At 43.4% G+C, this 24,697-nt stretch overlaps 2 protein-coding genes and 1 pseudogene across 2 annotated transcripts; 1 reads left to right on the top strand and 2 right to left on the bottom strand.

The window, feature by feature from the left end:
* The first annotated feature begins 11,421 nt into the window (after positions 1–11,421).
* Positions 11,422–11,532, top strand: LOC119351490 (annotated as a pseudogene).
* Positions 11,533–12,654: 1,122 nt separating this feature from the next.
* On the bottom strand, positions 12,655–15,114 carry LOC119350010 (myosin-2 heavy chain-like). The gene is made up of 6 exons (XM_037618062.1): positions 15,055–15,114; positions 14,445–14,568; positions 13,976–14,317; positions 13,756–13,881; positions 13,288–13,629; positions 12,655–13,193 (listed from the first exon to the last, which is right to left on the bottom strand). Exons 1-6 carry the CDS (start codon positions 15,112–15,114, stop codon positions 12,655–12,657), a joined length of 1,533 nt encoding a protein of 510 aa, XP_037473959.1.
* A 1,681-nt stretch (positions 15,115–16,795) lies between these two features.
* On the bottom strand, positions 16,796–24,295 carry LOC119316710 (CSC1-like protein At3g21620). The gene is made up of 12 exons (XM_037591085.1): positions 23,941–24,295; positions 22,468–22,825; positions 21,866–22,012; positions 21,124–21,259; positions 20,560–20,661; positions 20,145–20,261; positions 19,969–20,049; positions 19,464–19,804; positions 19,079–19,324; positions 17,815–18,139; positions 17,472–17,705; positions 16,796–17,377 (listed from the first exon to the last, which is right to left on the bottom strand). Exons 2-12 carry the CDS (start codon positions 22,779–22,781, stop codon positions 17,126–17,128), a joined length of 2,295 nt encoding a protein of 764 aa, XP_037446982.1. The 5' UTR covers positions 22,782–22,825; positions 23,941–24,295; the 3' UTR covers positions 16,796–17,125.
* Between the last annotated feature and the right edge of the window lie 402 nt (positions 24,296–24,697).

The following is a 24,697-nucleotide window of genomic DNA, read 5'->3' as shown; positions in this document are numbered from 1 at the left end:
ATCGCCGAGTAAACCTTTGTGAAGTATTTTTAATTCACCAAGTTTTGGCCAGTTCTAGCCGAACCCCTAAACTTAGCGGAGTAAAATTTTGTTTTTGCAAAATTCATTTCGTTTTCGGCCACCGAAATAAACTTCACTCCTTTTCTATTTTATTGACCGAAATTTTGATACACTAGAATACATATTTCACCAATTCTTCACTATGAAAACTAATCCAAATAAAACTTCAAGAACAATTAGGCACGTTAACCGAAATTCAAGTGCCATAACTACACCTACTATTTCTTTTAGTACTTTGTCCATATATTCGTTTCCCACATTGTTGTGGTTCTCTATCGGCTTCTTGAGCACGCACACTCCATTGTTGTCCGCCTCCATACAATTGAACATTGCATCGTCTCTAGTCTGAACTCTAGCAAGTAGGGCATGAACATCTAGAAAATTTCTGGCTATCAATATATCGATATATCTTCTTCCTAATACCACAACTTGCATCCATTCTACACACAATTTTTTGCAAACAATAAGTTACAAATTATGACGAATCCGAACAGCAACAGGACAAACAAGCACTCACCCCATCCTTTTGCATTGAAAGAACTCCCATCCGGAATGTTGTGGCGTGATCGCCACTCGGTGCACCACATGGCGCGGGTAGTGGTCACACTTGATGACCGACAACGGGGAGCCGACGAGCTGCTGGGCTAATGCAGAGCCCGGCCGAGTGCCACCGTTCCTGGCTTTGCTGAATGCCGGACGAGTCGAGATGTGTATTACCATGGATCGAGATGTGTATTAAACACTTGTTCCTGTCACCCTGTCCTAGTTCGATATGGATATGGATTCCATGCAAAACGAAAATAATGGTCCAATAGTTATGCATGTTCTGGATTTCCTAAAGAAGCATTTAGAGAAAAGTAAACTTTGAATCAGTCGGATAAACAAGTCGAGTTTATCTATCAAGTACAATCGTTTTTTATGATGGTGAAACTAATCAAGGTTGGGACGCGTCGTAAGGTGGCACACTTCCTTCAGCTCGAATACCAGCTCGTTCCTTGGTGACATGCACCAGCTTTGATTCGATCACATCCTCAGTGATTGGCTTGCGGGTGTGTTGTTGTGGAGATTTGGCAATAGAATGAGAATTTTTGGATTCACCCCTTTTGCCTTTTATATTTTATAGAAGGGAGGACACAAGCGACGCGAGACCCCACCCGTTGATCATTCAGATCTACGATGCTCAGTTTTGGAGTAGTTTTGGCAAGTGAAGTTAGTGGGAGCCCTAATCGAGGCGCCATCAGCACCCCTCATTACGCCCACTACAGTGTGCGAGATTTGAGCACGGGAATCAAAAGTCTTCTTCATAATCGTCCTGGTATCTAATTTGCATTTTTTTTTTGACTTCATATCTACTTGTTATGAAATTTCAAAGAACTTTCGTCATTACATGAAAATTATATCAGGTTGATATGAACTCCAAAAATGCAAATAAGATATCAAAATGGTTGGTAAACATCGACTATATTTGCATGCAATTTTTATTCCTGAAAAGTATTGTTTATACCTTTTTAAGTTTACTAATGTTAATAACATTAGTAACCTCGAATTGTTTAAACAATACTTTTTTCTAAATGCAAATGACATGCACATATAGGTAATGTTTTGCTGAACATTTTGTTAACTTAGTTGCAGTTTTGTGAGTTCATATAAATTTTTTATGAATTTTCAAAGTATAGGTCAGAGGGTCAAGGGGCACTTGAACGACCTCAAACACAACTCTAAGGGCAAAACTGACCAGAGCCGAAAAGTAAGGGAAAACCCCACGGCTGGAACAAGTAAGGTCAAAAGTGTAATTGTCACTTCTGTTGCTATGGGACAAGTTAGAGCATCTCTAGTCGATCCCTAAGAAATAGAGGAGTAAATCGCCGAGTAAACCTTTGTGAAGTATTTTTAATCCACTAAGTTTTGGTTGGTTCTAGCCGAACCCCTAAACTTAGCGGAGTAAAATTTTGTTTTGCAAAATTCCTTTCATTTTTGGCCACCGAAATAAACTTCACTCCTTTTCTATTTTATTCATCGACATTTTGATACACCAGAATACATACTTCACCAATTCTTCACTAAGAGAACCGGTCCAAATAAAACTACAAGAACAATTAGGCACTTTAACAGAAATTCAAGTGCCATAACTACACCTACTAGTTATTTGTGTACTTTTTCCATGTCTTCGTTGCCCACATTATTGCGGTTCTCTATTGGCTTCTTAAGCATGCACACTCCATTGTTGTCCGCCTCCATACAATTAAACATTGCACCGTCTCTAGTCTCAACTCTAGCAAGTAGTGCATGGACATCTAGCAAATTTCTTGCTATCAATGCATCGATGTACTCTTCTTCCTAATATCACAACTTGCATCCATCCTACACACAATTTTTTGCAAACAATAAGCTACGAATTATGATGAATCCAAAGAACAACAAGACAAACAAGATGGGTAGACGAGATGTTGCGGTGAAAGAACTCCCATCCGGAATGTTGCACCGAAAGAACTCCATCCTTTTGCACTGAAAGAACTCCCATCCGGAATGTTGCGGTGTGATTGGAAATCGGCGCACCACATGCTGTGGGTAGTGGTCACACTTAATGACCGACAACGGGGAGCCCACAAGTTACTGGGCAAGTGCTGAGCCTGGCCGAGGGCTACCATTCGTCGCTTTGCTGATGGCCGGACAATGATTAAGATCCAAGCTCCTAGAGAAGGAGGCCATGCCAAGAATCATTAGTTTTATTAGAAGCTGAGATTTTGGTTTAGAATAATGGAGAACATGCATTAATGATTGAGATGTGTTAGTAGTAGTATTACCGTGGATCGAGATGTGCATTAAACATTTGTTCCTCTCACCATGTCCTAGCCCGGTATGGATGGAATCCATGCAAAACGAAAATAATGGTCCAATAGTATGCATGTTCTGGATTTCCTAAAGAAGCTTCTAGATGACTAGCAAAACTAAACTTTGAACTAGTCAAATAAGCAAGTCGAGTTTACCTATCAAGTACAATCGTTTTTTTATGATGGTGAAAATAATCAAGTATGGGACGCGTCGTAGGGTGGCACACTTCCTTCAGCTCGAATTCCAGCTTGTTCCTTGGTGACATGCACCAGCTTTGATTCGATCACATCCTCATTGATTGGCTTTGGCTCACTCGAATCGGGTCATTCTAACCCTGATATGTATACATGCATCTTTCTCTGTCTTGGAGTGGTTGGATATGATCACTAATACAAGCCGATAAGAGATCAACTCCTTCTAGGCCTTCCCTTTAAGGCCCATGAAGTTCTTGCAAAGAGAGACAAAGCTAGAGAAATATGTGACGGCGTTTGGGAGCAGATGGTGAAGTTGAGCCCCATAGAATCTATGAAAATACTTGAGAAAAGGACGCAGCATTAAAGAGAATCCTCTTTCAATATGTGACACGAGAAGTGCCCGCTCATCTTGATTGGGAACCGGGTCTTGTTCGCTGGCCACCGACAACCCTGATCCTTGTTTCGACATGAGTCCTTCAGCTACAAATTGGGGCATTATCTCTTCGGTCACCATGGACGGTAGCCAGTCACCTTGGATCCAACCAAGCGGAGGCGTGAATGACAACAAACCCCTCCTCATCTTCTTCATCTTCTTCAACTCCAGTTCAAGCTGCTAGGCAATTGCCGAGCCTAGCCGAGGGCTGCAGTTCGTGGCTATGCTGGTGGCCGAGCGATGAGTAAGATCCGAGCAAAATGATGAGCGGACGAGTTGCTGGACAAGTTCCGAGCCCCGCCGAGGGCCACTGTTTGTGGCTGTGCCGATGGCCGAACGACGAATTTCTCTGACTTACAAGAGCATCGATGCAACCTTATTATGCAGTGCTATTCATGTGTTACGGCTAGCATGAAACGATGAGGGCATTGTGTCTGCGGGTGTGTGCAGAACACGCGCGTGAAACCATGTAATGTAGACATCCCTCTGCTGGTTCATAGATGGGGCATGAAGGTGAGGATCTACACTAGTGAAATGCACAATATGGCACGATGATTTACCCAGATTCGGGACGCACGGTTGCGTAATACCCTACTCCTACTTTTTATGTGTGGTTATATTTTGTGGATGGCGAGCTAGAAGTCCTTCCCAGGAACGGGAAGCGTTGAGTGCTCCTACTGGTGTTCTATCAATGTCCAACCTTTTGAACCAAATCCAGATCAGATTGTCTGATCCCTCCCCTTTTTGTATAACCAAATCCAAATCCAAATCAAAACAACCATGCCATGCATGCGTGAGGTGATAGCTTGCTGTCGAAGGCTTGCTGAGTGTGGGCCAGTTAAGGATTTCCGTTGTCGGGCGAGGTTGTTCCCGAGTCTTGGGCCAGCGAGTGTTGTTGCCGGGTCTTGCTTCAATCTTGGCGGCAGGCTCGCCTTGATGGCCATGAACATCTTATGAAAAAGATATGCATGCTACCACGGAGCCTATCCTTCTGCTTGGTGTAGTTCTTGACCAAGATCTGCATACCACTGCTGGTTCAGAAGAGGAAACTATGACGAGCAGTTCTTCCTCCTTCTTGAGTCTGGTCCAAGGGCGATCGTGGCGCGTGCGTGGTTGGGTCTGTGAACCCAGCCGTCACGGTACCGACAGTAGCTCCCGAGCTTGGGCCGAACGCATGTTACACATGTCATCAGGATCGGGTCCTTTCAACGCATGGGGCCCACACGTCGCTAGCCCCCATGCTCGGTCAGATCAAAAACGCATAGGATGGTGCATGAGGCATCAGTGACCAGGAAACTCTGGGGAGATGGTCTGCCCCAAGTGATTCCCTTTGGCTTTACGCCTTGTCCGCACAACTATATGATTTTATAGGGGTGCCCTCCTGCCACATGGCATCACATCTCCTCTGACCGAAGGGGACGACACTTTGCATGCCAGCCTGGAGTGGGGACCGATGTACATAGGCAGAAGACCAATCGTCGAGTCCCCTTGATTCTTACATTTACAGGAGGGGTTAGGCTGGTCATAGTGGGAGTAACATAGGTAGTAACATAGATGCCACATAAGCAAAAATGATGATGTGGCAAGTAGTTAATGAGGAGAGAGGCAAATAGAGTAACATAATATGTTACCATCACATAGCGGTTTCCAATGCATAATGAGTCTACAAAGTAATAAATGAAGGCAACTATGTTACCACACCTATGACACTACCCACTATGAAGGTAGTAACATAGACTAGTAACATATGTATGTTGCTAGTCTAAGTTACTCCCCACTATGACCAGCCTTATGTTGATGCTTTCCATTAATGGATGTGGCGCGCCATCTTGAGTTCATCTTGGGAACCCAACAGAATATTGGGAAGGCCAGGGAATGTCATGATCGAGGGGTTGATCTACCTCATCTCCCATGCTATAAATGACAGGGGAGAGACGAGTCGTTCCCCGTTCTGCCTGCTCCTCATCTTCTCCCTCCCCTCTTGTCTCCCAAATGGTGACTCAGTCAGTGGCGGAGTTTGAGGTGAGGCAGCTTGCTGAGGAAGTCTAGGCCTAGAGGAAAGAGCTCCAAGGCAAAGAGGAAGAGCTTGAGTCTCTCAAGGAGAAGACGCGGGCCAAACTACGGACCCTCAAGCAGAAGACGAGTGAGGAGCTTCGCGGCCCCCGGGAGGAGAACGCGGAGCTCACGTGCACCGCCAAGAAGTACCACCAATCACAGGTCGCCATGGAGGAGGCAGTGGATCGCCTCCACCGGGAGGACGCCTCCTTGATGGGGTGCATCGACCCTGGGAGCATGCCCGCCGCGATGATATAGAGGACCTCCTAGGCAAGGTATTACTGGATGTGGGTGTGCAGGTCGAGCGGCTGCGCCGCACCTACTTGAGCATATCCTGGGCATGAATCCCTTTGACCATCGCGCCAACTTCAGCGATCGACGCCTATCAGACCTGGAATCCTTCTTCTTCTTCCTTGCTAATGACCTCGTGTGCCTTCGTGCCTTCACGAAGAAGGCATTGAACAGGGAGGGGATCCGGGCTGCCATCACCGTGGCATCCTGCATCCTCTCCAATCTTCATCACCGAGATCCCTTCCTTCCAACGACCACCATCTGGGATGACCTGGCCCCATGGTGCAAGCGAGGGAACTGAGGGCGGTGTCCCCCATGGTCGTCGTCGTAGTGCGCTTGGATAAGAAGAGGGACTTTAGTCCTGTCTTGGCGTGTCCTGTTAGTAGTTGTCCCTTTTGTCCTATTGGAACAAAGAGAGAGAGCGGGAACTACAAGCCCGTAAGCAAGGTTAGAGTGGGAAAAATGTATATGTAATTTCCGTCCATTTTGACTAACGTAAATGGTAACCCATATCATCTTATTCCTTGTGAACCCTTTTTCTCCACTTGTTGGCTTTTCGACGTTGGTTGCTTAAGGTGTATTCCGTTGTTTGGTTCCCTCGCTACTGCAGGAATGCCTAGCAGTGGCGGGCACAAAAAAGTCATAAGTGGCGGGCTGGGGCCAGGCAAGCCCACAACTGACCTCCTGCCACTGCTAAAAGGCCACCAGTGACGGGCGAAGGCCCACCACTACTAACTGGTTAGCAGTGGCAGGCATTAAGTAGCACCCACCACTACTATAGGGTGCACCAGACAAGTTTGCACCATAACATATCGACAGTTCTATCGATTTCAATTCTGTCTCCTTAAACACTTGGGCATATCGACAGTGTTCTCATAACTTATTTTGTTAAGATAATATATCAGAATAAATGGCACTAATCAGTGACCGGATTTATAAGGGTCGATTGTCATCTCTTCACGGTAGGGGTAGGTGTCATTCAGCTAGAATCATAAATTTCATAGCAAAAGGGCCCGTGCATTCCAACGGGAAAAAATGTCATAATCTTCAATGGCTATGACTATATTTTATTGCATTACCGAGATACACTATCACTCTCTTTCTAATTGCGTGTGCCGACCCAGGTGGGGGCGGGGGAGGGTTCCCAAACATTTTTTTCCAGGCGCTACCTTGTGGGCCGGCCCATGTTGGGGGGATTCCACCATCTAAAAGGGAAATTCCCAGCCCCTACTGCGCCGGGCTTTCCTATTTGGCATGTAGCGACCTAGTATGTACCCCCCCCCCACTCCTGCCTTCGATCTTCTTTTAGGCCATCGCATTTTTGGATTTCTTCCTCACCGGTTTTGGCAATTTTTTCTTTTTATTCTGTTTTTTATTTTTTTTTCCTTTATTTTTTTCATCATTCTTTCATGTTTTTTGCTTTTTTTATTTATTCTTCTATTTAGCGAGTATTTTCATGTAATCATGAACAACTTTTTTAAAATTATGAACATGCTTAGATTCGTAAACATATTTGAAATTGTGAACATTGTAAAATTCATAAACATTTTTACATATTTTTGAACTTTTTTTAAAATAATGAACATTTTTGAATTCATGAACGTTTTATATTATTTGCAAATATGTTTAGAAAACTATGAACATTTTTTTACTCGGCGAACATTGTTTTGGAAATTGGTGGAAAAAAATTCAAATTCAAAAACTTTTTGTTAATTATAGGTGGTCGGCCCGCGCGGGCCGACTGCACTGTGCGTTACATTTTTTAGTTAATTATAGGTGGCGCCGGAGGGTCATATTCTATACCTTTGGGGGTAATTTCGTGACGAACGGATATAGGCACTATTCCTTTTATTAGTAACTAGCAAAAGGGGCCATGCGTTGCAACAGGAGAAAAAAAATCATAATCTTCAATGGCCATGACCACATTTTGCTGCATCACCGAGACACCCTATCACTCTCAATTTCGTGAAACCAAGAGCAATTGTGAAATCATGAACTTTTTTGAAACTCGTGAGCATATTCGAATTCATGAACATTCTCAGATTCATGAACACTTTTACAAATTTTTGAACATTTTCTAAAATCGAGAACATTTTTTGACTTGATGAACATTTTATACTATTTGCAAAAAATTGAAAAATTGATTATTATTTTCATATAATTTCCTTGAATTGGCGAACATTTGTAGAATAGACGAACATTTTGTAAGATATTGGTTGAACAATATTGAAATTCACAAAGAGTTTTTATTTGAGGAACATTTGTTTTTGAAATACATGATCATCTTTTGAATCAGGGAACATTTTATGAAAGATAAATAATTTTGGAAGTCAGAAACAATTTTTGAACTTTTAGGATATCTTTCCATTCATGAACATTTTTTGAATTGGCAAAAAAGTCAATTTCATTAACATTTTTTAATATGGGGACTTTTCAGAAAATCATGAATATTCTTTATTTCCTAAACACTTTTTTGCAAAATGTCGAACATTTTCAATAAGAAAAAATTTTGTTTTCAAAATAGTGAACATTTTTTGAATCCGCAAACATTATGTAATTTATTAAACATTCTATTTTGAAATTTTAGGAACTTTTTTGAAGTCCCAAATTATATAAAGTAGAAAAAGGAAAATAAAAAATAAAAGAGAAACAAAGGCTGCCTGGACATGGGCCGGCCCAAAGAGTTGCGCCGCATCTTCTCCCAGCATGCAGAGCGCAGTATAGGAGGTCTCTAATGCTTGGGCCAGCGCAGGCGGGGAATTCCCCTGTGTGAATTAATAAACTATTTATAGGTGGCATGAATGAATAAAATATTTTGCAAGTCAGAAACGGTTTTGAATTTTTAGATAACTTTCCATTCATGAACATTTTTTGAACTGGTGAAATTTTGCTCAATTTCATTAACATTTTCTAATACACGGACTTTACAAAAAAACCATGAACATTTTTGGTTTCCTGAATATTTGTGTGCAAATTTTCTAAGATTTTTAATAATCTAACATTCTTTAATAAAATCATGATTTTTTTAATGCACAAACATTTTACGATTTATTAAATATTTTATTTAAAAATTCTCATTTTATATTTTGGAAATTTTTTGAAGTCTCAAATTATTTAAAGTAGGAAATATGAAAACAGAAAAGGAAAGAAAAAATAAAAAATGAATTTTAAAAAACAGGCCGCTCGGACATTGACCTGCCCAAACAGGTGTGTTGCGTCTTCTCGCAGCGTGCAGAGCGCAGTATAGGAGGTCTCTACTGCTTGGGCCGGTCCAGGCGGGGGATTCCCTTATGTGAGTCATTTTTCATCATTTATAGGTGGCATTAGTGGGTAATTTTTTGCAACTTTGGGGGTGCGCAAAAATAATAGCCCATTTATTATTACTAGCAAATATGCTCATGCGTTGCAACGGAAGAAAAAAAAATCATTGCTCATGGACACATTAGACAACATCGGCAAATCCCTTCAAATATTTCACGATGTCATATGAGAAATAACATGATAAGTGGTGTTACGCAAAGACATAAATTTGGAACAATTTTTTAAGTGTACTGAAGGTGTGTCCAATTTATTAGACAACAGAAATACCTACCTAGATTTTGGTATCAATTCATGCCTTTGCTGGTGTTCCTCCTCAATGATTCCCATGAAATAGTTCATTAGGCTAAAAGTAGCCAAGTACATTTTAGTGCTCAATTATAGCATGCGCATAACTGCACATATTAGACATCTCCATCGAAAACAATTAATCCGTAAGGACATGCATAACGAATGTTCAGGGTTGCATGTCTACATTGATATTATTAAAAACATCTTTATAGACACCATTTCTAGAAATCAGCATTAAGCCATTGGTTTACATAAAGTTCATATGAGTAGTTTAGTGTACATCATCTATATGGATTGGTTATTGTGCACTCACTGAAATAGACAGGATGCTTATGTGCATGTGGTAATCTTTAGCATATACATCCCCTATGGTGCCAATAGTAGATCTTTTAGAGCATCAAACTATCCTATCTAGGCAATTTAAATGGGTAGAAAACATATATAACAGGCATTTTCAAAACACATCATATAAAGAAAATGATTATTTAAGCGTACATCCTGAAGAAAAAAATAGAAATGATTAACATGCATAATAATAGCATATTTGAAATTTACACATTTTTATAAGCGATTTTCATATATAACATCTACAATTCCAAGCTACGGTTTAAAAGATATGAATATCTCGAGAAGTACTTAAATCTGCAATGGCAGTAGATGGACCGAAATTGCAGACTGTGCAGCCCATCTACTATACGACCCTCGGGCGATGTAACTCTATTCTACGCCAGCGAAATTTAGAGAGAAAGGAGACAAAAGGGGGAGTAGCAGGACTCAAACTGGAAAGTGCATAGATGAACCTGAGTACATATGAAGCCACTTTGGAAAACACGTTTCTAAATGCTAAAAAAATCTGAAAAAGTGTTGCACGGATACGTTTCCATGTTCTATGTGTGTGCATAAAGTTTCACGAAAAAATAACTTTTTTGTGATTTGTGCAAAAAAGACAAAATATTGTGTCGTGGAACATTATTTAGAAGCACTGAAATTTGTCTCAAACTCAGGTCTCCAAGATGGCTTCTAAGCGCTCTAGCCACTCAGGCACCCTTGTGCATGCATTACTCAAGGGGTAGCTTTATATGAACCAAAGACGACGGCTGATGTACTAAACCAAATCGTTTTTCATTTATAGGTGGCATTGGGTGTAATATTTTACAACTTTGATGTCAATTTTGATGATGTACCACAAGAAGCAATAGCCTTTTATTATTAGGTAGAGATTAGGTATAAGAAAATAAAAGGCATCAGGCAATGTAGACAATCTGACAATGGCATCAATTTTACTTGATCTTACTGGCGCGTTGAGGGACAAGACAGCATTGAGGGCACAAGAGGGAGTTGAGGGGAAACGCCTACGGCAGTGCGGTGGCGGGCGTGGCCGTTCCGGAGGAGAGCTCCACTTTCGGCGGACGGCGAGCATGGTGGAGCTGGAGGTCGGGCACACGGCAGGGTGCAGTCGAAGAACCCGAATCAAAATGAATTTCAAACGCCAACATGCATGCATCTATCAGACGTGAGCCAAATTTGACACTTGGGTGAGCTGGTTCGTGTGCAGGAGCAGCCTGCCATTGGTGGAGATGAGCAGGTCGAGTTTCTTGTCCTGGTACAGCATCCGGGGTCCTCCGGGAGCGGGGCGTGTCGCTTCTTGTACGCCGCGGCGGCGGTCTGGTCCAGGCGCCCGCCAGCTTGAGCCGGCCGTAGCCAAGTCACTCCATGGGCCGACCTTCTGCATGCAAAGCCCAAACCCAACACAACCTACTTTCGGGTGAAGCTGCAGCAGCAGAAGGGAGGATGTGTTGTCTCAAAAAAAAAGTTGTCTCAAAAAAAAGCAGAAGGGAGGATGTGACGTAGGTGCTGTTAGTTTAGTCCCACCTCGACAGGCTGAGGGAGCGAGGGGAAGGAGCTCGGCTACATAAGAGCATGGGGCGCCATCAGTGAAAAGCACGCAGCTGCGTGGTGAGCACAAAGCGAACTATTCTTTCGCCTTTTACTAAAGAATACCGTGTGCGCGCCACCCTAAGCAGCATACCCTAATTTTTAAAGGGTGTCTTCTCCCTGTGAGAAGGCCCCACCAATCCTGAATTTAAAATTTTGGACAGTAGTATGCTTGGACAAAGTGCCCTGATTTTGAAGGGTAGCTTCTTTGTGAGAAGGACCTGCCAAATCTGAATTTCAAATTTCAAATTTCCAGATGAATGGCAAACAAACTACAACTAGTTTAATGTCATGCTGGTGTTGAAAAGAAATACTTACTTGGTTCATCGTCTCTACAGCTTTCTTTTGAGCGGGTCCTAGAGAGAGCACGAACGACCGGGAGAAGGCAGGGACACCTGGAGCGCTACTGCTGAGTGATGACCCAAACATGCGGAGGGAGTAATTGGTTACGTGTGCCATAAACGTCGGACTGGAGTCTTTTTCACACACGAACGAGCGTGAGCTGAGCCGAGCCAAGTGGACTTCATGTGAGAAAAGTGCTTTTTTTCCTTACAAAGTAGGCATCATGTCGGATCTCCTATCGAAGACCTCTTGTATAATATGAGGGTACACTAACTTATGCCAACATAATAACACATGCACGCAGAAGGAGCCGGATATGCGGAGTACGTGAGATATATTTGTTTAAGGAAAAAAAATGGAAGTCTTGAGTGCCTGGCATCACATGCAAACAAAACCTGCTTGGAGATCGTACCACACTTGAGGGCCATGCCACACTTGGGGGCTACACCGTCCGTCCGTTACACCACACTCGGATACTACGCTCGCTCGAGGATTCACGTATTGATCCAATTACAGTTCACTTATTTTTAATACAACTCAAAAGTTGCGGCTGTGTCCTCTTTGGCTACACCCAGTGTGGTGCAAATCCCTTGTTTGTTCTTCTTTCTTTCTTACCAAGAAAGTTCGAGTAAGAAGATTAGATATGCAGGGCGAACTTTGTATCGTCAACTTAGTTGTGGTCCGTCTACTCAATTGGCTAAAAGAAAATCACCAAAGTAATCCAATCGGCTCAAGAACCAATTGTGTAAGAATCAAAGAAAACAAAGTCAAAATAACAACTTAAAAACTTGATCCGATTGCAAGTACTTAAGCAAAATATTCATGAGCCTCGCTGCTCAGTCAAACTTAAAGTTTTTACAATTTCACTCAGCATTCTGAGGCAAATTTAATACTTAAAACTTCTCACTTGTTTTTCTCTTCGTCGTGTACGAGCTCCTCCTCCGATGTGTCTGGCACTCTAGCCGGCTCAACAGACAGGTCCAAGTCGATGAGGGAAGCAATCTGATTGGCGGTTCCGATGAAAGTTTTCATGTGGTCCTCAAAGTTATCACCCTCCGGATTCCCCACGCCAATGTTCTGCAACTTCGCTTCATTTATCTTGGGGAAGTGAACCCGAGTGAGAGCTAGAGCTACATTAGCTCCACAGCGAGCAGCAGATTTCTTACACCTCAATACCCGGCCAGGCACTTGCTCAAGTTGTTGTAAACAAATGGGTAGAGCTTCATCGACCTCTTCTCCAGGATGCAGAATTGCATTGATGCCCTTCATGGATTTTCTCACTTGGGCTATGACGCTTTTTGCTGCTTCTGCTCGTTCTTCTAGTCGGATTATAGCCTCAGCAACCCGAGTGGATGCCCAAGGGGTTTCTTTGATATCGATACCATATGCTTCAAGCTCCTTCTGCACTTTATGATCCTCCATGATCGGATCAGGACAAAACACTACATAACATAGAAAGAAAATAGTCAGAAAAGGAAAGATTAGTCCATGAATTTAGTATTGTGAATTCCATTCGAGAAGAGAGTAAATGCTTACCCTCAAGCCTCTGCTTAACCTCATCTAGCTGGCCCACCAAGAAGGTTTCAGTGTCGGACATTCCTTGCTTGAGCTCGCCAAGATCCTTTTCATACTTCATTTTGGTCATTTCTGCAAGATCAGACCTTTTCACATATTTGGTATGCCATTCAGACTCAGATGCTTTTAGAGCTTCAATTTGCTTCTTCATGTCCTCTGTCGCCTTCAGGTAGTTATCGTTCATCTCTCTGACCTCTTGGAGCTCCTCCAACCTATCGCCGGCTTTCTTGGTCATAGCATCAGCTTCCTCCCTGGCTTTGGCAAGAGCGGTGTCTTTCTCTTCTAGGGTTTTCTTCACGAATTCTGCAAAAATAGTTCCACAATCGTTTGGTCAATAGGATATTTTGAGCATATGCATGTGATTAGGATCAAATTTGTTTCAAATCAGTTAATAGGCAAAGCTCAAGATCATTTAGATTGTAAGATTACCTTCCATAAAAGTTTTCTCCTTTTCAAGCCGAATGGTCTTGGCTTGTTCTTCGTCAAGCTCTTGGCGTACCTTCTCCAGCTCCTTCTGCACTTTATGATCCTCCATGATCAGATTGGGACAAAACACTGCATAACATAAAAAGAAAATAGTCAGAAAAGGAAAGATTAGTCCATGGATTTAGTATTGCGAATTCCACTCGAGAGGAGAGTAAATGCTTACCCTTAGGCCTCTGCTTAATCTCATCTAGCTGGCCCACCAAGAAGGTTTCCGTGTGGGACATTCCTTGCTTGAGCTCACCAAGATCCTTTTCATACTTCATTTTGGTCATTTCTGCAAGATTAGACGTTTTCACATATTTGGTATGCCATTCAGACTCAGATGCTTTTAGTGCTTCGATTTGCTTCTTCATGTCCTCCGCCACCTTTAGGTAGTTATCATTCATCTCTCTGGCCTCTTGGAGCTCCTCCAACCTATCGTCGGCTTTCTTGGTCATAGCATCAGCTTCCACCCTGGCTTTGGCAAGAGAAGTGTCTTTCTCTTCCAGGGTTTTCTTCACGAATTCTGCAAAAACAGTTTCACAATCGTTTGTTCAGTAGGATATTTTCAGCATATACATCTGATTAGGATCAACTTAGTTTCAAATCAATTAATAGGCAAAGCTCAAGATCATTCAGATTGCAAAGATTACCTTCCATAGCAATTTTCTCCTTTTCAAGCCGAATGGTCTTGGCTTGTTCTTCATCAAGCTCTTGGCGTACCTTCTCCAACTCCTTCTGTAAACCTAAGTATTTGGTTCCAAGTTCACAAGTTTTCTGCACAAGATTAAACATATACAAGGTTTAACTTAGTCGCCATAAGGTAACAATTAATCCACTTGGTACGTCAACGGGCCGAGTGAAGCCATGGATCTAAGGTACAATCTAGGTCTATGAAGTGAAGACTTATTGGTCCTTGAGACTCCAACCGAATGGAAGAATATCAAAGTTAATCCACTCGGTTTGAGTCTTGGAGGCTACACCCAGCACGGGCACTGATCGCGCCCCACTGGAAGAAATTCAAAATCAATCGACTCGGACCGTCTACAGAGTACAGATTGAGTGTGAAGTCATGGATCTAATATATAATCTTGTTCTATGAAGTTATGAGTGATCTCTACTTCACACTATGTGCTACAACTAGTGTGTGCACTGATTGCACCCCCACTGGAAGAAACTTTCTGGGAATTCCATTAGATTCGAAAATCTAACTAAAGGGAAGTCGTCCAAATGGAAACAAATGACACTTACTCGAGTACTTACTCGGATGTTGGTCTTCAAGGTTTCGTTCGGTATGAGCAACTCCTTCAACTTAGTCTCCATCTGCTCGGCCTGCAGCATGGCCTCCTTGCCTGCGCCCACTTCGTCCTCTGGGGACCGTGCCAGGGAGAACGACGTAGACGAAATGGATGGAGTTTTATTTTGACAAAGAGATGTCACTGCCAGTGTGCTCGGGCTTATTGGCTCTGGTGCAGTCGGTGTCTGAATCGACTCACTCAAAAGAATCTTCAGAGATTTATCAGGAGCAGTATCCATGGGGATTGAGCTTTGACTTGGGCTTGGAGGGATTTCGTCTGAGTTGCGAGCTTGCTCATGGCCCGAGTCAAGCTCTATTGCGGGGTTCACTTCTTTAGCGGCTGAAAAGTTACATCCTCGTTAGCATAAGGCGGTTCGCTTGTTTGCTCGGATGATATATTGACGAAGTGTTAGACCTTTCGAAGACACAACACCAGCATCGAGCATCCCCTTGGATCTATCCGTAGTATTTTCAGTTTCTTGGCTGGTCAAGCTTGCAGAAGGGACCACCCTGCAGACATAAATAGGAAGATAATATTTTTCAATGCTCAAATTAACGATTATATTTCGCATACTTAATTACTTTGCAAAGACATACATCGGTTTCCTCATCCTTGGCAGAGCGGCAGCCTTCCGAGGTTTTTGTGTTATGACTTTAACCGATCTGTTTCCTTTGGTTGGAGAAGGAGATGCTTGTTGCTCTCCTTCCACACGGGCACGCTTGGTTGCCCGAGTGGTTGGTGCGACTCCAATCGGATCTTGGTTCCTCTTGGTTCGACCCTCCCGAATGGCGTCTGGGGAGGGAAAATATTCCACTTCATCTTCGCTTTCATCCGTGTCGTCTTCATCAGTTTCATCATCTGGTTCTTCATCTTCTCCGACAGTGCGCCGACTTGGGATGGAGGTTGTTGGCGGCCGGGAACCTCCATCCCTGTTTCGATATAACCTCTGCACCGTCTCCTCGGTCACCGTGGACGGCGGCCAGTCACCTTGGATCCAGCCGGGCGGAGGCGTGAACGACGACGAACCCCTCCGCATCGTCTTCATCTTCTTCAACTCCAGTTCGCGAGTCTTCTCCCCGACCATGGCGTCGGCGAAGGACGAGAAGTGCGGTTATGGGTGGAGGAGATGGGTGCGGCGGCGGTTTTGGTGAGGAGATTTGGGAATGGAATGATGATTTTTCTGATGCCGCTTTTATTTATAGCATGGGATGCCCCAAGCGACGCGAGATCCCATACGTTCATCATTCAAATCTACGGCGCCCAGGGCTGCAGTAGTTTTGGCAAGTGAAGTAAGTGGGAACCCTAATCGAGGCGCCATCAGAAAAAAATTGTGATGAAATGGCATTCATTAAAGACTAGGCGAAAACAAATCGATGCTCCAAAATGCGTCCAACAATAGTCTTTTCAAAGCATCGATTTTTGTCTTTTTTGCCCAGACCTACACAAATGTGATTTCACATCACAAATTTTTACATGCAACTGAAACATTCATCAATGTTTATCATTAAAATAATCATTTCTAATACTTTCATATTTTCTTTGATTTTACTATACATTTGAGAACATGTGAGCTCGAGTTCAAATACACTGATCTTGATCTTGCATCTCTGGAGTTGTAGAATTATTGTGTACTGAGCCAGTAGATCTTAGAAACGTTGTGGACTGAGCTAGATCTGTAGTAGTAGTAGTATTTTTGCACATTCATATTTGCCCACTACTATATACTGTATTTTAGAATTCTAAACTGGTCACAAACTTCTCCAATTCACAATAATACTATACGGTTGCCAACGCCAAACCAATCCTCACTGCAATGTGCATCTCTGGATCGTATTCGGTTCAAATACTAGTGGAAAAACAGGTGTGCTGGTGTGCTGTGTGCATTGCAAGTTTGCAGGTGCAACCAACACCCTCAGCCGTGTGACATCTCATCAAGCAGAATTCCATTCCCCCCTCTCTGTCCCTCTCTGTACACACTAACAGCCTAAAGAACCAATAGCACTCCTCCCATGGCTGGCCAACCAGCCAGCCAGGTGCTACCTTTCGGGTATGGAGTCCGGCACGGAGAGCCTTTCGGAGCCGTCGTACTTGCTCTGCACGGGCGTGGTCCTCCTCGACTGCCGCTTGGTCGCCACGATCACCTCCTCCGCGCCGGGGTCGTCGGCGACGTAGAACTTGTCGACATCGTCGCTCTTGAACACCGGGTGCAGGTACGAGTCCGCCAAGTACGACTTGAGGTCGAAGTTGGGCTCCCTCGCGTGCTCCAGCGTGTCCTTCCTCATCGCCTCCTGCACAGACCACAACACATCTTCAGACTCTCAGCAGCGAAGTGGACAAGGGGAATCAGTCCGATGGCGTAGAGAGATTAGGTGTAAACGTTACCTGCAGCGGGTTCCTCACAAACGCGGGTTTGTACCGGTGCGTGCAGTACTTGTGGAACCAAAAGGTTAATATGGGAAGAACGAGGAGAACTGGTGTCGCCTCCTCCAAACCTTTTGTGCTCAAGAGGCCAAGGAGAAGCAGCTGCGATGCGATCAAGGCTACGATTATGCGTAGATGTACGTTGGGCCAGAACTGCGCACCACTCTCGTATCGCTGATGGTAGACATTTATAATCTGAAATAATGTAGGATCAAGTAAGGAAACCAAACATTCAGAGGTTCATCATATTTCGACCATCATCGAAACACGAAAAATCTCAGAAGTAGTAGCAAGAGCTCCTTGCCTGGTGGCGGTAGACAACGTATCCCAGCGCAAAGAATACCAGTATAAAAGGTAGCAAGAGCGGTGTCACTGCAGCATACACAAGACCAAGCAAGAAATATAGCTGTATTCGAGGCTCAGACCAGTAAAAACAGATGCTGCCCGGATCCATTGCCTCTTCTCTGTCCTTCTCCGTCTTGACCAAGAAAAAGTTTTTCAGGTGGTATAGTACAAATGCCCTTATTCTCAATATTTCAAGAGATACACCAGCCCAACCATCAACCATTACGTATGTTATGAAAAATGTTGCCTTCATTGGTATTGCTACACCAATGATCCTTGGTATGCTGCACAAGAGGCAATTTAGACTCATTAGAGATAGAAATCACCATTCGATTTAAGAATGTGAAGAACAGATTTTCAGATGCATGGTAAAAAAGTGTAGAACTGAAGATCATTGCGCGATAACAAACACAAACAAAAAAATACCACCAATAACTAGTATGTTAAGTAAAAAAGCAGCAGCAGCACCTAGCACAGGTCACTACATACAGTGTGATGTTCCAGCCAGCTTTTACCGCTGGGTACCACAACTGACCTAATTCCTTTGCCAATTTCAAGAAATTATGTGTTGGGTCTAAATTAGAGAAAGTTAATGAGAATTCTAATATATATCATGCATTAAGCGTAATTTATGTTTTTTTCTAAGACATGAATTCTCCATAAGTCAAAGAAGCTAGGCCAGGTCAGGGTTCACAAACTGTAACCAAATGCAAAACCATAGTTTTTTTCCCAAAGCGGGAGACCACCATTCCGTCCTGGTACCATTAAAGCCAAGGCGGACATTTTTCTTCCAAAAATAATATATCATGATGCACAGCCCACAAAGTAGGGATGTAAGTGGCAAATAAATGGCGTCCGCAATCCCGTTTAGTTAGTTTTTGCTAGCTTGATAGTTCATTTTTCTCAAACAAACAAAAAACCTTTTTGAACTATCATATCATAAGTGGACTTTAAACGGGATTAAACAGGACCCGGTTGACATCCCTACCACAAAGTTATCACTGACACTGCTAAATCTGTTCAGGACTCCCTCCCATAATAAGGTGAAGTAAAAATATCATCGCCAGAAAATGCAATTCCATGCTTAGGAAAGATAAGTTAAAATGCAACTGACCAACCACATATGAGCAACATGTTGCAGCAAACTTATAAATGATGTGCTATTTATACACCTTTTACTCTAAGTGCATCATAATAGGTAAATGTGTCTGTGCGGGACATACTCATTAGCTGACGCATGAAGGTAGGTATTAAGCTGCTCCAAAGCAGATCCTGTAACGATGCTCCCCAAAAATACATTGAAGAACAAGAATATAAAATACTTGGATGCAGTTCTCCGCTCTAGTGATGACTGTGATATCAATCCTTCAAACTGTGACATGTACATCAGTATAGTTGGAAGCACTATCAGGAAGATCTTCAGAGCAAGTCCAGGAAGAAACCCTTGGATGAATGATTTAATGGAAGGTCTGGAATATAGTTGACAGGCAGAAATCAGGAGAGGACATCTCAACAATAAACTTTCACACTGATTCTACAGCAATGACGGAAAATCTATGGAGACGCCACGAAACTGGGGAGTAATAAACATTGTGAAAGTAGACTTACGATTCAATTAAAGGTTTTAGAAATGGTAGTGCCTTCTCTATGCCTTCAAGATTTGCAAGAGTCTGTACGAATGCTATTGGAATGACATAGAAGAAGTTGAGGAAGAAGAAGGCCACGCCAATTATCAACCTCCTGACTGTGAGGGAAACAAAGGGAATAGATAGATTGCTCCAGTACACATCACGAGGTTCTGGAGCCCATTCAGTCAGCCAAAGGGTTGGGTTGCTGGTTTGTTGTGTCTGTGCACAAACAGCTGCACCCCACCGTGAACGAAAAGAAACAAAGGCTGCTGGCATAATTGACTTGGGATCCTTCATGACCTTTATACGCTCTTCAGCTTCCTGTGTATTGTCATGTATTAGACTATGTATTCTGACAGTTAGCTGTAAACAATAGATAACCTAACACTTAAAAAGAACAAAGAAAGATTAAAAATCTAGTCAAAATGACAACATGCATAGACGAATAGTACAGAGGTTACATGAATACATATTTCGTAACTTACTTCCTTTCCTATCTTCTCGATCTCTGATTTGCAGTGATCAATAGCATCCACTTCAGAACCAAAACATCCAAGAAAGCCAGTCTGTAATTAGGTCCAAAGATAGGCAAAGGAATTACAAAACAGGCCCCGAATACAATAAAAAAGCAATGACTTGGTAACTACATTTGCAGACCAACCTTAGTTGTTGGCCTTTTGGATTTTCGCTCAAACTTGTTTTGGTAGTAATCAAGCCAATTCCGCATTTTCTTCTTCTTTTCAACCAGATCAGCAAGTTTATTTGCATTGTAAACTGTCTATTGAGCAACAAGACATAAAAGATTAGTCCCCTGCATAAATCATCTGAAGAGGTACTCAGCAAGAAAGAAATGCAATATAAGGCTTAAACACAATAATTAGTTTAAGGAAAATCATAGTTATTTATTTTTAACTAAGTAGCTAAACAACAAATTGTGAACCCAAATATCATCATATGATTCATGTCATGCTATAGCATATCAGTACCCTGATAATTGCTTTGCACTGCACACTTCCTTACATTTGGATTTGCAGATGATTCTTCAAATGGGAGATGTTCCAAAACTTAGTGATTACCTGATGTTTCAGATAATGATCCGGATGATTGACAAGGAAGAAATGTTCCACAAGCTCGCTAACTGATTCATCGGGGTCTGGTGGTATGTTCCGTACAAGAACCTACAATAAAAAATATATTGATGACTCAGACTCACAAGAATAATCGGAGAACCATTAATCTAGATAAGATCATTCTGCTGAGATCATTGCTGTATGCAGCATTCTTTTTTCTAGAAAAGGGATCTAAACTGAGTTCATGTATAAGTTGCAGTCATAAAGGTGCTTTATACCAACAATTTGCCAGAAAAATCTGCTCCAGAATTTGCTTTCGAATTTTAAAATAATAGGACTATTTTAATAGTTATCAAGTTATACAGTTCCAACTTTGAAATAATAGGAATATTTAAATGTTTATCAAGTTACACCAATAACAAAAAAGAAAAATCCAGTGTGTAATCCTTATAGTCCCGCAATTTGCTAGTCTGCCAGCGCCTTTTGAGTTATCAAAACTTACATACAACACCCTAAACATCCCAATCTACGTGCTAAATAGGAAGAGTATAGGTAAATGGGTATACATACAGTGAACTGATCCGGTCGGCGTTTCTCTGAAGCAAGAAAGCGCAACCTCATAGTCGCGACTCTTTCATACTCATTCTTAAGTACATAGCAGGTCCAAAACGTAAATACATAGGCCATAACCAAGTGAGCTATAAACCTGCACAAAAAAAGGAAGCATGAGCATAATCATGAAGATACAAGAATGAAAGAACCTCTAACAATTATGGGTGGAAGATTTATGTTGTGTGGCTGATATGCAACAACATGCTTTTGAGCAGAACAACTTCCTATAACTGGATTTTTTTTAATTTTGTTTTGATGGGCAGCTGCTAAATGCTAAGCCTGTACAGAGTGCTTGCACCTTACTAAAATGACACAATAATGGTGCATTGCTCACCCAAATAAACACTAAGAATCCTGCAACTATAAGAAACTCATGTGCCTACGGTGCAAGCAGTATGCATATATAGATATTACTTGTGGCAAGCCAGCGCCACTATTTTGAATATCTACAGCTTCTATGAAACAAATCAGCAAAGCATTTTCATAAAAAGGACAGACCCAGTGCGTAGAAGATCCCACACAAGGTGGGGTCTGGGGAGGGATTATAGGAACCTAGTCTTACCCCTGCAAATGCAATGCAGAGAGGCTGGTTCGAACCCAGGACCTCTTGGCACAACCCAGGACCTCTTGAAACAAATCAGCAAAGCATTTTCATAATCAACATAAATAAACTATTTCTCCTACATATCCCGTTGCTCACCTCTTTGATCCATAAGGTATGTTGGATATTGAAAGGTTGTCAATATCACTGTGGACTACCTTCAAATCATCTAGCGCATCATTGGTCCAGTTCACAGGGACCAGAACACCAAAAGCAAGAATCGTAATCGGGACAAATATCTTCAGTCTGCAATGATTAGTTCAAAGTTCGTCAGCATATAGTCATCGAAAGATTGGGCACTTGACATGAAGGATGTTATGCGCAAAATGGATAAGTAATATAATGCACATATGCCCATCTGATGTTCCAAATACAGTGCTAAACCATATGTAATTAAAAATAATAACAAGGAAAAACGTGTTTGCATAACAGAAATGGGCCTGCTTATTAAAACCCACATGATATGTGTGACCCCATTAATAGACTTGAAGTATAAGTAACAACACAGGCAGAGCAGTAAAATTTGGCAACCTGTAGACATCATTCCCATGCAACATGCACGTAAAAAACACTAAATTTGGTGGTTATGCTCCAGGTTTATGCCTTAAGAGACTGAGAATGGTAAAAAAAAATATTGCTGGCACCAAAGAATCACATAACCAAACATTTGATCAACAAAGGGATTAGCAATGCCGACGTACCCTGTGAGATATATCCGTAGATAGACAACGGAATCGAGGCCGGCATGCTCGATCAACTCCTCCTCGGGCATCTTGAGAGCAGCCGGCATCCAGCTTAAGAACTTCAAGTACGACCTCACGTCCAGGTTGACATACTTGTTCACGGCGGCGCCGGCGGAGGACGGGCTGTCCCGCATTCCCTTGAGGTACCATTTCGGGAAGAAGACCCTGTCGTTGACGGGCTGTAGCCGCAGGAAAGCGAATATCAGCAGGAAGATGGTGGCGGTCACTATGTTGAACGCCGCCCCGAGGCCAATGTCGTAGATCGTAGCCATGGATGCCCTTCAGATAACTTAGCTAGCTTGACAGAGAACGCGGCCTGCACATGTGGATCGTATGATGTGAGAATGACTGAAACCAACCATACGATGCAATAATGTCACACAAACGTGATGCCGCTTGTGAATGAAAAGATAAAATTGCGCCACAAATGTATGAAACCGCGCGATTGTGGTCTGGTCCACTGATTTAGTTGCACATCTACATCACCGTATAGTTGCCAGCACAGCATGACTGCGCGCGTATTCGGTGCCCGAACGGACGACAAATGCCGGCCACTAATTCGGACAGACAACTAGCACATCTTGAAGCAGGAAGCAAAGCACAAGTGGCAGCCAAAGCACCTCCTCCAATGATGATGGATAGGAAGCTGGTGGCTCTGGTGCATGGAAAGGAACCGGCAACGGAATCGAAAGCTGTGTCGATCAATCAAAGTATCTGTCCCGCCGGCCACCCGGAATCGTCGGAGCGTGGTGGCTTTGACCCTGGAAAGCGAGAGGGTTTCGTTCGGGCTCAGGGGCCCGGTGCCGACTTGCATGACAGCAACGGCAGCGGAAAAGTTGGAGTACTATAATTATTTGCCACTATGTATATACTATTGGCAGCGTATCGCGGGGGAATAAAATACGTGGTGCTGGTGGAGCGGCTCCGGGGGAAAAGATCAAGTATTTTTTGTCCTGTTTCTGTCTAGATTTTGTGGAGAATAATGGAAGATGGTGGTGGTGGTACGGGCACGGCAGGGAAAATAATTCTGGCCAGCGGCGTTCCTTAGCAGCTAAGATTTCGGGAAAATAATGAAAATAAAAAAAAATCCTTCCTCTTATTCGAACAATGCGGAAAGGTTGATGAAATCGATGATGCGCGGAGCCTGGAATCATGCGGGAAAGGATGACGAAATCTCCAAATTTGGTGCGCGGAACTCGGGCCAGCAGCTCCTAGATGAGAAACGACAACGGGACGGGGGACAGGATCCGCGGCGGCTGGGGAGGAAAAAGATAGCGGTGCGTGTCCCTTGTGGGCAATCGGTCGAACAGTTGGGCGGCGGCGGCGCCGAAAGCGCTCCAGCCCTACTATCCCGACCAACCAGCCGAAAGAGAGCTGAGGGGAGAACAAGGAAGCACGCAGGTAGAAGAAGAAGAAGGAGAAGTAGCAGACCTGAGCTCTCCGTCTCCGGTCGATCTCCCTCGCGGCCGGGGCCGGCGGCGGCGGCCTGTTCCTTTTCCCCCGAAAAGCAGCAGCTGCTGGTATCTCTGGGCGTGCCTAGGGTAGGGATAATCCTCCCCTGCTCCTCTGCTTCCTTGCTTCCCCCGCAGCCTTGCTTCCCCTGGCGTGGCGGGGCAGATTGCTTGCCCGGCCCGGCCCGCGCCCGGATTCGACGCTCTGCTTCGGCTCGAACTCTGCTGCTGGTGCCACCACCTAGTAGTATATCTATCTATCTGGATGGAACTCTGCTTCCGTTCCGTTTAAAAAGGGGCGGAAGCAGATATCGGGATGGGTGGGCGGATGGATTGCGGAGCGCAACGGTCACCTCGGCTGAGCTGAGAGCTAGAGCCAAGCTGTGCGTGTCCGGCCGAGAGAAAAGGGACCGGACGGACACACGGTTTTGCCACGGACAGACACGTCGCGCGAGCCGACTGGAAGGGGTCCTCCGATGTCACTCTCACGGCCGGGGATGCCAATAGTGTTTAAGCCAACTCATGTATATATGTACAATATATTTTTGATGAGAGGATAGAGAAATGCGACTCCGAAAAGCAACAGTTTGCCAAAAACAAAAACGCAAAATCTGCTGATACAAAACTTGTTAAAAATTACTCAAAATTGATTGACTACAAAAGGCGTGATTTGAACGTACATGGTATACTACCATATGTACATGGCATCAGTGGCGGAGCTTCATGGGGGCCAACCT

The sequence above is a fragment of the Triticum dicoccoides genome, chromosome 1B (assembly GCF_002162155.2).
Source record: "Triticum dicoccoides isolate Atlit2015 ecotype Zavitan chromosome 1B, WEW_v2.0, whole genome shotgun sequence".
In the NCBI taxonomy this organism is placed as follows: Eukaryota; Viridiplantae; Streptophyta; class Magnoliopsida; order Poales; family Poaceae; genus Triticum; species Triticum dicoccoides.
Note: the sequence above shows the minus strand (reverse complement) of the source record. Positions and strands in the feature narration are given on the sequence as shown.

Coding starts and splice junctions, on each gene's coding strand:
- LOC119316710 (XM_037591085.1), bottom strand. CDS start 22,781: ATGGCTACGATCTACGACATTGGCCTCGGGGCGGCGTTCAACATAGTG. Junction 21,260..21,865: donor ATACCTTATGGATCAAAGAG/GTGAGCAACGGG, acceptor TTTTTTGTGCAG/GTTTATAGCTCACTTGGTTA. Junction 20,262..20,559: donor ATCATTATCTGAAACATCAG/GTAATCACTAAG, acceptor GTTGCTCAATAG/ACAGTTTACAATGCAAATAA.
- LOC119350010 (XM_037618062.1), bottom strand. CDS start 15,114: ATGGAGACTAAGTTGAAGGAGTTGCTCATACCGAACGAAACCTTGAAG. Junction 13,882..13,975: donor GATTAAGCAGAGGCCTAAGG/GTAAGCATTTAC, acceptor TATGTTATGCAG/TGTTTTGTCCCAATCTGATC. Junction 13,194..13,287: donor GGTTAAGCAGAGGCTTGAGG/GTAAGCATTTAC, acceptor TATGTTATGTAG/TGTTTTGTCCTGATCCGATC.